Source organism: Dipteris shenzhenensis, chromosome 3, assembly GCF_047967505.1.
Source record: "Dipteris shenzhenensis isolate YYH24624 ecotype China chromosome 3, Dip_SZ_1.0, whole genome shotgun sequence".
In the NCBI taxonomy this organism is placed as follows: domain Eukaryota; kingdom Viridiplantae; phylum Streptophyta; class Polypodiopsida; order Gleicheniales; family Dipteridaceae; genus Dipteris; species Dipteris shenzhenensis.
In genome coordinates, this window is record NC_141598.1 from 45,084,617 (window position 1) to 45,097,353 (window position 12,737).

The 12,737-nt window shown below is 43.2% G+C and overlaps 1 protein-coding gene across 2 annotated transcripts in view; it reads left to right on the forward strand.

Moving 5' to 3' along the window:
- The window catches only part of LOC147903872 (P-loop containing nucleoside triphosphate hydrolases superfamily protein), a 77,412-nt gene that overhangs the window by 34,290 nt on the left and 30,385 nt on the right, over nucleotides 1–12,737 (forward strand). Inside the window, exons 5-7 of one of the 2 annotated variants that reach the window (XM_087372608.1) lie at nucleotides 3,518–3,772; nucleotides 3,862–4,055; nucleotides 4,319–4,592. In XM_087372608.1, coding sequence (XP_087228734.1) covers nucleotides 3,518–3,772; nucleotides 3,862–4,055; nucleotides 4,319–4,403 — 534 coding nt within the window. In that variant the 3' untranslated portion in view covers nucleotides 4,404–4,592. Of the gene's footprint in view, nucleotides 1–3,517; nucleotides 3,773–3,861; nucleotides 4,056–4,318; nucleotides 4,593–12,737 lie in introns of those variants that run through there. The other variant, XM_087372607.1, reaches the window with a different exon arrangement.

Sequence of the window (12,737 nt, forward strand, 5' to 3'; positions counted from 1 at the left end):
TTTGTTTGGTCTAGCTGTCTTCTGCTTTCTTCCAGCTGGGATGAATGTTCTTCGAGTTGCTGCAGGAGGATCCGATTCTGCTCTAGAAGGTTTGCCATCACTTCTTGAGCATTTGGCAGAAGCGTATCTTGTTGGTAGTCTTTCTCCTCTTCAAAGTCTTCGCGGTTGAATCTTTTCCTGACCCTTCCATGGTGCTTGATTGTGTGTCCTTTCCGGATCTCAGCACAACCATACACTCGCGGTAGTCAAGCTGGATACAGACTGAAGCTCTGATACCAATGTAACATGCAATGGTTATCTGATCGTGTAATTCACAGCAAGACCTTCTTTAAACCTTTAGCGAGGAATGAGCGTTGTTTACCATAGAGAGAGGAAGGAGATGAGGGTAGAGAGAGAGTAGAGTCGACAACTGATTGGGTCCCTGTACCCACTGAGGGCCCCCTCCCCCAATCAGGGGAGAATTTGCTTTATACTTGGAGAACTGAGAAATACAAAGAACACTCTTCAAGAGAGCACGGAACACGCTTCTGAAGAGCTCACTGCGCACACGTATAGCAGACCCAAAGACTTGAGAGGCAACGCCGACCAATACCGAGACCTTGATGCTGTCCACATTGACGATGTAGGACGCTTCTGCAAGGCAAGGAAGAGGCTTGTGCTGTCTAGCGGAATGCAGGGTTACTGCGTGAGTGAGAGAGTGAAAAGCTAGAAGTGATAGATCCTATGAGAGAACTGAGAGATGACGGAAATATAGAGCTGAGAGTGAGCTGTGTAAACTATAAAAGAGAGCTGAGAAAGCTGAGGAAATAGTGTCCAAACCTCTCTCTGTTTGCTGGTCCAAACCTCTGACTGTTGTGCTGCGTGGTCACCTTCAGATCAGGCTGAACTGATGGCCAAGGGACTGAGGCTAGAGCAGGGCCAGATCTGAGGATCTCAGGGGCTGCACAGGAGGCTGAAGTGGAGCTGCAGGAGGACTGAAGGCAGGAGCAAACTGAATGAGAAAACAGGGCAGCCAAGGGCCCTTTTATAGGGCTGGACTGAGCCAACCCAGTCTGTAAACAGACTGACTCAGTCTGTTTTACAGACTGGCTGGCCTACAACCAGCCTATAAAAAGCCCTCTCTGGCTCATTGCCAGGGGAGTTTTTGGGCAGCCTTTGCAGGCTGCCTTCCCTGCTTACCTCCTAAAGGGACTCCTAACCTAGGCTAAGACCTAAACTATAAGATGGAAACACTTAACCTACTGATCTCCAGTGGGTACTAGTGAACAAGAACTGACTACTGACTTGACCTAAGGCTGAGAGATTGACCTACGTAGCTTGTGCCTGACTGTCCGTGGACAAGGGCTCACAAAGGGGTCACAGCATACGACAAAATCTCCTATCTGGGAACTATAATACACTTGTCGATGTAGCCGGTGTGTCACCTTGCACCCAAGTGCGGGGGGGCATGTGACAGCCACTTTTATTGTCTCTTCAGAGATAGCTTCGGGCTGCTCTCGCTTTTGTAGACTAGAGATGTTTGGTTGCCTTTATCCATGAGGAAGTCAGATACTGGGAGCTTTTACTCCAAATCACAGAGACAGTGGCGGGACACACTAGCAAACTCTTCTCAGAGTATTTATCACAGAGTTTTTTCAGCCGGACCACACAGATTACATCCTGCGAGACTCTGACACGGGTGTGACCCAGAGCCAGTGACACGACATAATCGACAAAGGATGGACACACAAATTACACATGGAGATATTCCTTCCATGTTGAGGGTTGGAACGCGATCAGGGGTGACAGGGGTCACCGTAGCCCTAGTCCGGCGTAGAGCCACTATTGCCAAGAGACAGCACCCGGCAGTGCCCACAAATAGTTGACATCACTCTATCTTTGAGTTCATACTACCACTGTCCCATTTGTCACTGGGTCTGCCATGATACTTCCTCCTTTAGGGGGGAGGCTCCTGTATCTTTAATATTAGTCTGGATTCTGCTTTGTACTTTGATGACATATGATGATAGTGGTGATGGGGAGGGTCACATTGATGTTATGTTATGACTCTATATCGGTGTTCATCTAGCATGTAGCATGTAGCATGGGTGTTGATGCTCGTTTAGTAGCTCCACCCTTTCAGCTTGTTGTATCAGGTTTCTCACAGTCTCATAGACCCATCGGTCTTTTGAAGACTTTAATAAACTTTTCTTTCTTTCTTTCTCCCTACTGGTTCGATTGCCACTTGTCGTCCTTGAATTAGGGGCTCATAGGCGGGGAGTTGGCCTCGCTCAGATAGGGGAATGCCTCCAAAAGTGGCATCTCCAGTATATCATCCATGAACTCTAGATTGTTGAAGTCTCTTCCTACTTTCCAAAATTCTACCTAGGCAATATTGTTGTTGAAGATACCTCCAAATGGGGCTCTCCTACTATCAACAAGCTGGTCCATACACATTTAGGATCCCTGTCTTTTGATTGACATCCTTGAGACCGAGGCATACTACTCTCCTTACAATCAGCTTGCCTTGGTTAAGGATCTTGGGCTATAGTTGACTCAAGTGAGAAGCGTGGACCTCTATTTCAACCCATTGTTGGGGACGGGATAATATTTGAATCTACCAAGGCTAGGAAGAAGATTACCACATCTGCGTATGCCCATGACAGAAAACGTTTGCTTTTTAAGCATCAGGATGTTTGCTAGAGCTCTTTGAGGCTCTTGACTAAAGAATAATCTTTATGGCTGTTATCTGGCATGTTCATGGAAATGGTGCACATTACAGCTCAGTATAGCTGCTTATGCTTGGGCACTGATGACGACATAAGTGTGGCTTTGCTTGCTAAGTGTGTCTTCCTTTTGTTTTTCATAAAAGTTTTTGTTTACCTCTTTTTTCTTCTCTTTCATTTTCCCTTTTATTTTCTGTGTAGACCTTTGGTCTTTAGAACAACAAAAATTCTAAATTTGTATGATTGGACTTATTGTAGTCTTACAAAGGTATATACACATTCCAGCTCAGTCTGGTCAAGCTTATTGCAAACTTCAAAGGTTGGGGGGTGCTTTGTGTGGCCCCAAGAGGATTTGAGGGGGGGATAATCTGTATCAGTAGGCTGTGTTCTAATGTTACCATAAACCCTGAGGCCTTTGTGGACTTGCAATGGGCTCTTGTTTTGTCTTAGGTCTCATTTCGCATGAAGGTGCAAGGTTAATGGTGGTTCTGAATGACACTACTATAACATAACTCTATGTTTAGGTTATGCTTTCTAACTTGGACTCACTGGCATTAATAGAAGGTTCCTTTCTTTGAAAAAAAAAAAAACTTGGACTCACTGGTTATAACATGATTGGAAGGGGAAAGTAGGGTTTTTGTCAATGTAAGCAACCTCAAGGCCAAAGATTTCATATTGTATTCCAAAATTTATTGTGAAAGAAAATCAAGGAAGCAGATGGTCTTTATCCATGTAAAAATGAAGAGTCTCTGAAAATGCTCACTAAAAATATTTCTTGTTTCTATCTAAGCTAGGTGTTGACATTCGTACAGGTGATGGATGGACTGGAGAATTTGATATGTTCTGGCTTTGGGGAGCTACTACAGAAAATAAGCTTGTCTGTGGATGCCAATGTGCAGACAGCTGTCTTAAGTGATGGTATGTCCCATGCAGCATCCATTATATGTCGGCAAGTGCTGAAGGATCCCATATCTAGAGTCATATCTAACCCCTCATTGGTGGAACACAGTGCATGTATAACACAGAATGTCTCTGTTGTTGTATCAGAAGACAGAAGATTACAAAAGGTCTACTTCCACTTTGAATGTCTGCGTTTTCTTTTCATAATCAAATTTCTATGATGTATTGTGATGTGGAATTCCCTATGGAAACACAGCTTGCTAAAATCTTGAGCCAGCATTTCGGGCAGCAGCAAGATGGAGCTACCTTAAGAGGGACATTAGTTCTTTTCTGGCAACCAGAAATTCTCTCGAGTTTAAAAGCTGCTGTACAAGCCAAAGGATACACAGTAGGGTATGTTGCTGAACACATTGGAAGCAAGTCAAATTCTACTGTTTTGGAGCAGTTCAGGTAAACAGAAAGAGGTCTACTGCTCTATGAATTTTGCAAGTGCTGCAGTTGTATTTTGCCTTTTGAGGGTTATCTCAGTGTTTTTCATATGTAAAATATATGTGCAATCATTTGAAAGCCCAGAGCATCTGCAGTCCTACTACTTGGGAGCACGAAGAAGCCTCCACTTCATGACTGTATGCTGCTGGCATAACTGGCTTTTCTTCCTGCAAATATGGCAAGGTGAATTTGGACCTTACTTTCTCGCTCTTGCTTTACTGTAGTGATCCATTGAGTGAGCTTGGCGAAGAGTTGGAAGGTCTGCTTTGCAATAGAGGTCTGTTTCACTTCCTCTTGTGCAGATCATAGAGCTTTAATCGCTTACCAGACTCTAGAATTGGATTTCTGAGAGGTGTACCTAAGGGTAGCTCCTCCTCCCACATTCCAATTCTAGAGGTATATAATCATACCTCACCTGCACACAAATGATGCGCATGTAGCCAGAAGTGGAGCGTTTGTCATCAATGTCACCTAACCAATCAGAGTCTATGTACCCATGAAGGTTAATGCCACGATCTTGAGTATAATGCAAACCAAAGGTGAGTGTAGCGTGAACATATCTGAGAACCCTTCGGCTGTATTCCAATGTACGACTGTGGGACAATGCATAATTTGACTTGGTAACCCTATAGCATAGGCAATGTTGAGCCTTGTAGAGCACATCAAACTCATGTTGGATCATGAAATTTTTATATGCAATAAAGAGAACAATTTGACAATAAATTTCACACTTTTTTTGAAATTCGAGGTGTTTTTGGGACCGGAAAGGCATATTATGCAGCCGAAAATTCACATGTGTGAATTTGGTGATGCAGAACAGCTCTAGTTGACAAAAGAGTTGAGAGACTGTAAGATAGTTTGGTTGTAATCTGGTTGTGTAAATTGATTTACATATTTGTTTGGTTTTATGTTTGAAACCATGGTATAGTTTATTTTTTTGTTTTGCTGGTTACAAGGTCAATCAAACCAATGGTCAAGGACTAGAACTGTCAAACCTTCTTGATGAGGGGCGCAAGGTTCATACGATTCCCTTCTACATGGGGATATGATTGCTATATGATGTCACCTACGGGTAATTAATGAGCATGGCAATTAGTTCTATTTGCAACAAGGGGGTCACTAAGGACCCTAAGATAAGGATGGGTTAGGAACTTTCTATAGTAAAAGGGGTCGACCCACGTGAAAGGTACTTTTTTGGAAAAAGAGATGAAAGGTATTTTTTTGGAGAAAGATACACAGGCGGTAGATGCAGGTAGTGAGGGACTGCTCACGTGAATTGGAATTGGCTGGGCGGTGATTGACTCTTGCACACCTACTTTTGTTCTTGTTTGTGATAAGGGAGGTGTAGATTATCGCTTAGTGCTAATTGTGATTGTGAAGTGGCTTTGCTTCTTTGACATTTGGTATTAGAGGGGAGGTTCATCTGGTTGGATTTTCTATGGATGTTCCTTGAGTGATGAATGGCAACATCAGGTAGGTGGTTAATCATGGAGGGGAGACGATTATGATGCAGCGATCATTGTAACATGTGATGGGCTCGGCTGGAGGTGTTCGTTTGTCAGAGCAAAACTTAGCAAAACACGTACTTGAGCTTTGAATGAATGTCTTTAAATCGAATGGAGAAGATACATCCTAGAAAAGCAACATGTAGCATAGAGCAAATATGTGACGGTGAAGGTCTTCAATGATGGGCGGGCTTGTAAAATGCTGTTGACGCACGCATAGCGAAAGTCTTAAACAAAGCAGTTAGTCTCGTGCAAGAAAGACTGCAATAACATGGTTATCTAGTGCAAATAGATAGCACAGTGACAATGCATGAGCGATAACCTATACAGGGAGCTTTAGCTTATGGAGAAATTGTTCACACAGAACGGTGCATAGATTACAAAATTGAGGATCTTGCAAGTCAAGCAAACTCTTTGACTCTCAAGAAAAGTTTGGTATCAATTACAAAGACTCCAGTACAAGACTTGGATCAATCCTTCATTACATGTTGCAAGTCAAGTGGTTACATTTGGTGAATGATCGTAAGTGGTGATGACAAGCGACACCGCGCAAGTGGCAAGGTGTTTATTTACTTAGGAGGTAAATAATTTTATTCTCTTAAAGCAATAGACCTCTAGTTATCATGTATTTATGGCATCTATATTGGTCAACCAAAAGTACCTAACTCACAAGCAAGCTTAGTATGCTCACCATAAATAAGAATCATAATTCATTATACATCTAGTCTTGGGAGATTCAATTACTTGCAAGGTCGTCATAAGGGATACTTAGATTACACGCAAGCTTTGGTGTGCTCACCATAAATCACAATCATTAATTATACATCTAGCCTTGGGAGATTCAATTACTTGCAAGGTCATCGTAAGGGTTTCATAGATTAAATTTGTAAGTATAAATTTACACACACACACAAATGTTAAGGTGTTGAATTACCTTCAAAGTGCCGCAGGGAACCTTGAAGCATGCTTGTGAGGGGCTCAATCTTCACTCCACCAACCTAGGTGCATTATCTCTCACTCATCCTCAAATGTCACCTTCAAAAGTCTTCGGATTCTCTCAATGTTACTCCACAAGAAGGGGAAGATAGGTTGAGATGAGAGGGTAGACGTGACCGGGGTGAATGGGGAAGGGAATGTGTAAACATAACAACAACAACAAAGGGAGGAATCCACAAACCAATAACAAAGAGAGGAATACACAAACCACCACCCCGCGCCCCCCCCAACCCACCCACCCACCCACCCACACACACACACACACAAACACATTATTTGTGCTTAATAATTTCTCTCTCTCTCTCTCTCACACACACACACACACACACACACACACACACACACACACACACACACACACACACTCTCCTCTCTGAGAAATCTAATTTTAATAAACCCCCCCTAACAATAACAACACACACATAGGCCTAGGCCTACTTTTTCTACATTTTAGTTATTTTTTCCTACATATTTGCACACTCATTCTATATTTGTATACTCTGTATTAATTTTGCTTAGTAGTAAGCCCCTTCCCTTCAAAACTTTCCTCGACAAGCAATCAAGCTGCACGTGCCCTCCTTCGTACAATTGCCATTGTCACACAACTTGGCTGTGCTTGTGATCTGGTGGTGACATGGAGGGAAGACTGATTTGTGCATTGGCACACTCAAGGGTCAGTCGTATCTCTCGTCGCTCCAAGCCTTGGCTTTGCTGTCTCCTTGGGGCCTGCTGGTTCATGCTATCCGACTAGCAAAACTCAATGATCACACTCTGAGTGGAATCTGGTTGAGCACCCTAATCTCATCTGAGCCCTGAGCAGATGGTCTCTTTGTCGTATGGTGTCATGAATGAAAGTCGCTAGACGTCTTTGGTTCGGGTGGAACAAGAGGCTGGAGAGGGGTTTGAACCCGTCCTTGAAGAGACTTTGATTATGACATCAGATTGTACAGAGGGCGAGGAAAGTACAGGTGGTTGTTGAAGAGAATTGAGTCTATAAATTTGGAGGAAGTAGACTATGGCGATTATAGAATTCCTTACTTGGAATTCATAAAATTAGAAAATTGAACTCTTGATATAGAAACTCAATCGGAGTTTGTTAATGACTCATTAAAGACTCTAACTGGAGCCATTTGCATGTTTTGTCATTCTATCCACCACAACAAAGATGCTGTCCCATCCCTGCTCTATAGAAGGCAATCATGTGATGAAATCCATCGCTATGTGGTCCATTTGCCTTCTAGAATGGGTAATGGCTGCAAGAGACGCTCGGGTAATTTGCTGTCCGCTTTATTCTGTTGGCAAGGCAGCATTCAGCCACCTATTTAACCACATCCCCGCTACATGCCTTCCCAGATAAAGCTCTGTTTGATTCTCTCATATGTCTTAGTGAGATCCGCATGTCCAGCCATGGGAGAGGAGTGCATTTCTTGCAAAACCAGCTGTCTACATATTGAGTGTGGCACTAAATAAAAATCGTCCTTTTACCACAACAGCCCATTATGCAACTTGATTTCCGGATGATCCTCTCTAGAAGGCTGCTGCAAATCTGAAAATATGGGAGCTGCCTTAGACTTTTGCATATACTCTTCCTGAATACCATGAATCCATTCCTGACATATGGTAGAGATAGCAGACAAATGGTGAGCCCACATCCTGGACAAGGCATCTGCAACCACATTTTCCTTCCCTTTTTTGTACTCAATGTCAAAATCATAGGGTTGAATCGCAGCCAACCACCTCTTGTGCTTATGTGACAAATTTGACTGAGTGAGGAAGAATTTGAGTAACCTATGATCCGTTTTCACCTTAATTTTGTTCCCGTACAGCTAGTGTGCCATTTCTTGAAAGCATGCAAGATAGCTAACATCTCTTGATCATCAACATGGTAGATGAGTTCCTTGGCATCAAACTTTCTGCTTTCAAATGCTATTACCCTGTGTTCCTGTCTCAAAACAGCCCCCAATCCTTCGCCACTGGCATCTACCTCCATAGTGAAAGGACGTGAAAAATCAAGGCATACCAAGGTAGGTGCATGAGTGAGAGCAAATTTCAGGTCTTTGAAACTGCATTGTGCTTCCTTTGACCACATAAAAGCATCCTTCTTCAGGAGGTCAGTAAGAGGAGATGCCCTCTTGGCAAATTCTGGAATAAAGCGCATGTAGAAAGAAGAAAGACCTAAAGACCCTATCAACTGGGTGACGTTTTGTGGCTGTCAATCTTTAATGTATTTCACCTTTCTAGGATCCTCACGAATGCCATGTCTACTCACAATATGCCCCAGGTACTCAACTTTGAACCGGCCTTCAGAATCTCCAAAGGGCAGTGAACAGATAATAACCAGCAAATACTTAATTTCCAGCCATTTAGAACTTTCCACAGCAAACCAAAACAACTTAGAACACAACACTTGAGAGCTAGATTGCCCTCGTCCCGCAACAAGCCGCACCAAACACCAGATTGGCCCTAAACTTAGTGCCCCATTGTGTATTTCTTTATCTTTTTTTCAGAAGGCATCCAAATACAAGGAAATCATTGTTGTGCATCAGCCCAAAAACAGCCAACTTAATAATATTGCAGACCGCACCAGACACCAGATTGGCCCTAAACTTAGCTTTCTGTATTTCTTTATCTTTTATTTAGAAGGCATCCAAATACAAGGAAAGCACTGCCATGCACCAGCCCAAAAACAGCCAACTGAATAATCCGTTCATAGGCACTTTTGTCTTGCTATGCAATCACAAAAAGGCATCCCAGTCCAATGCATATCCCATGGTAGCCCTTCTTCCGATTTTGACTAAGGGTTCTAACCTGGCAGCTATGATATTCGTCAAAGAGTCATGGCAAGAGAGAAATCAGCCAAGTCTGTCCTGGCAGCTCCGATATCTGTCAAGGGAGTCCTAGCACGATAGAGGCCAGCAAAACAACCAACCCTGGCTGTTCCTGGCAAACAGAATGGCTAGCTGCAACAAAGCAATAGGATCAGATTGTTCTGAGGCAGTAGGAAAGCTTCTAGAAAACAATCAACTGAAGGTTCAGGAAACCCTGGAACAGCAGCAAGCATGAAAATGAATCTGCCTGGACCAGTTCTTTGGCACTCTAGTAGTTAAAATCAACAAAAGCAACCCTGGAAACCTGTCGGAGAAAATCACCAAGTCTAGAAGCCCTAGATGGCTCTTGGCAAATGAAATCAGATGGATGTCCTGCTGGAAGTCACCAGAGCAGCCTAGAAGGGAGAAAACCTGAAATGCCATTGACCAAGAGAGTTCCTGGCTAATTGCGAATCAACAATCAGCCCTGGCAAGGCTCTTGCAAACTGCGAATCAGCTAGACCAGCCCCGGGAGCATGCGAAACAGTGAAACGCCCAGCTTGGAAGCTGAAACAGCCCTGGAAAAGTATGCAATCAGGAAGAGCCTTTCCTGGGAGGCCCTTCCAAGTAGACAGCCCTGAACATGTCCCTGGTGGATTGTGATTTGAGGAAATAGCTCCCAGGAAGGGCGCTTTTGCATGGCAGGGCTACTGGCTGGTGGCAGATCACGAAAACTGGCTCCTAAACCAGCCCTGGCTTAGCCCCCAATCCACGTGAGCCAAGAATAGCTGCCTTTGCTTGCCCTGCAAGTCACTGGATTTTTACCCCTCTCTAACTCTCAAATCCTTTGCCTTGGCCCATGGAATTAATTGCATTGAAGTGTCTTTTATAATTTTAATCATTTTGAGGCCAGGTCAGTCACCGTAAATTCCTAAAAAATTAGAAATCCCCATGACAGAGATCCCTCTTGAAAGACAGCAAACGTCCTCGTTTTCTGGTTCAAAACAGCAAGCACAAAAAATCAGAAAAATGAAAATACTGAGTGGCAGACTGTGTCAATATTACAAGTACCTGTTCAGATATGTGCTTGAAGCATCAAAAATTAATAAACAGCATAGAAAAAATAGAAGATATATACAAGGTATGGCTCGGTAGAGCTCGAGATAACCAGCTATTCCAGATATATAAACAGAAGCTGAAAATGACTAGTACACTGATCCAGAAGTCTCGCAGAAGATATACTGTCGGCAAGCGGTACCTTGGGTGAGACCGACAATGTCACCAAGCGACGTCTAGATATCAGGAGCGGTATAAACCAAGGGAGTGGAGGCAGTACCCCCCTCTTGAGCATCAGGCAATGCTCAGACACATGCTCTGCTTAGCCAGAGTGAGCCCCAACTAAAGTCGGCTCAAGCTGAAATGCCTCTAGGTAGAGCTGCAACAACTGAGGTGAATTTGCCAGTTCACCCTTCTTCATCCACTTCGCATCTATAGCTGGATAATTTCTGAATTTAACCAGATAGTGGCGGATAACTATACCTTTGACCTTGCGTTCCTTGTGTCCTAGAATCTGTTCCGGAACCAAGATTGCATCCAATTCTTCAACTTTAGGCTTTTCTTCAAGAGGCATATCTTCTGACACATCTCCTTGAAATGGTTTCAGAAGACTCACATGGAACAAATTGTGAATCTTCCAATGATCCAGTAGCTTCAACTTGTAAGCTACATCATTGATCTTTGTAGATTTTGAAAGGGACCATAATACCTCATGGCAAGCTTAACATACAGCTTGTCTTTCCCCTTCTTTTTCAAACGTGCGTTATGAAAACATAAGAGAACCCAATCATCTTCATTGAATTTCAGCTCACGACGATGACAGTCAGCTGCTCTCTTTCGCTTGTTCTGAGATCTCTGGAGAGCGATCACTTCAAAGATTTTATCTTTGGTGTGCAAAATGGGTGGAACTTTCCTGTATCCTTCAACGATCTCAAACGGAGCTTTTCCTGTATAAGTATACAAGTATACACTGTGTTGTTATAGGCAAACTCAATTAGTGGCAAATATTGCTCCCATTTTACCTTGTGCTCCGAAACATAGCAGTTCAGAGATTGAGGGCGGTCTGGTAGCTTCAGCCAGTAAGCTACATCATTTATCTTTGTAGAATTTGAAATGGACCATAATACCTCATGGCAAGCTTAACATACAGCTTGTCTTTCCCCTTCTTTTTCAAACGCGTGTTCTGAAAACGTAAGAGAACCCAATCGTCTTCATTGAATTTCAGCTCACGACGATGATAGTTGGTTACTCTCTTTTGCTTTTTCTGAGATCTCTGGAGAGCGATCGCTTCAAAGATTTTATCTTTGGTGTGCAAAATGGGTGGAACTTTCCTGTATCCTTCTACAATCTCAAACGGAGCTCTTCCGGTATAAGTATACACTGTGTTGTTATAGGCAAACTCAATCAGTGGCAAATATTGCTCCCATTTTTCCGTGTGCTCTGAAACATAGCAGTTCAAGAGATTGAGGGCGGTGCAATTTGCCCTCCGGGCTGCCCATCAGACTGTGGATGAGAAATTCAGTGTGGTCCCCATATTTTTAAACAATCCTCTCCATAATAAACTTGTCATCCGCGGGTCCCTGTCATTGAGGATAGACCGCGGCATGCTGTGGTATTCGAAAACATGAGACATGAAAAGCTTTGCCATTTGGTCGGCTGTAATTTTCTTTCTTACTGGAATAAAATGAGCCTGTTTATTGTACCTGCAAATAATGGTCCAGATACCATCATGACCTGACGGTGTACGAGGAAGATAAAAAAAGAAGTCCATAGCAATGCTATGCCACGGTCTATTCGGAATGGCAAGTGGCTGTAACAGTCCAAGGGTTTTCTGCCTGTCATACTTCACTTTCTGACAGTGATGCATGTCCTAACATAGTCTTCAACATCACGTTGCAAAGCTGACTAGTAAAAGAAGTGCTCAGCCTTCACAATTGCGTCTATCCCTCTGTGTCCTGCATAAGGCGGAACATGACTTTCAGCCATCACCTTGGCCCTCAACTACTTTGTGACACACAAACGGCCATGCATCAAGAGAAAACCATCTCGAAGAGCATAATGATCATTTCTTTGTCCCTCAGACAACTGATCATATATTCGTGCAAAGTCATTATCCGTAGCATATTGCTCTTTCATGGCATCCAATGATCAATCCATCATGATAGGCAATAGAAACTGCAAAAACCTGTGGTTTCTTTGATACAACAACATACACTAGCCTTATGGAGAGTGCATTTGCAACCACATTCTTGTTTGTAGGAACATGCACAATCTGAAAA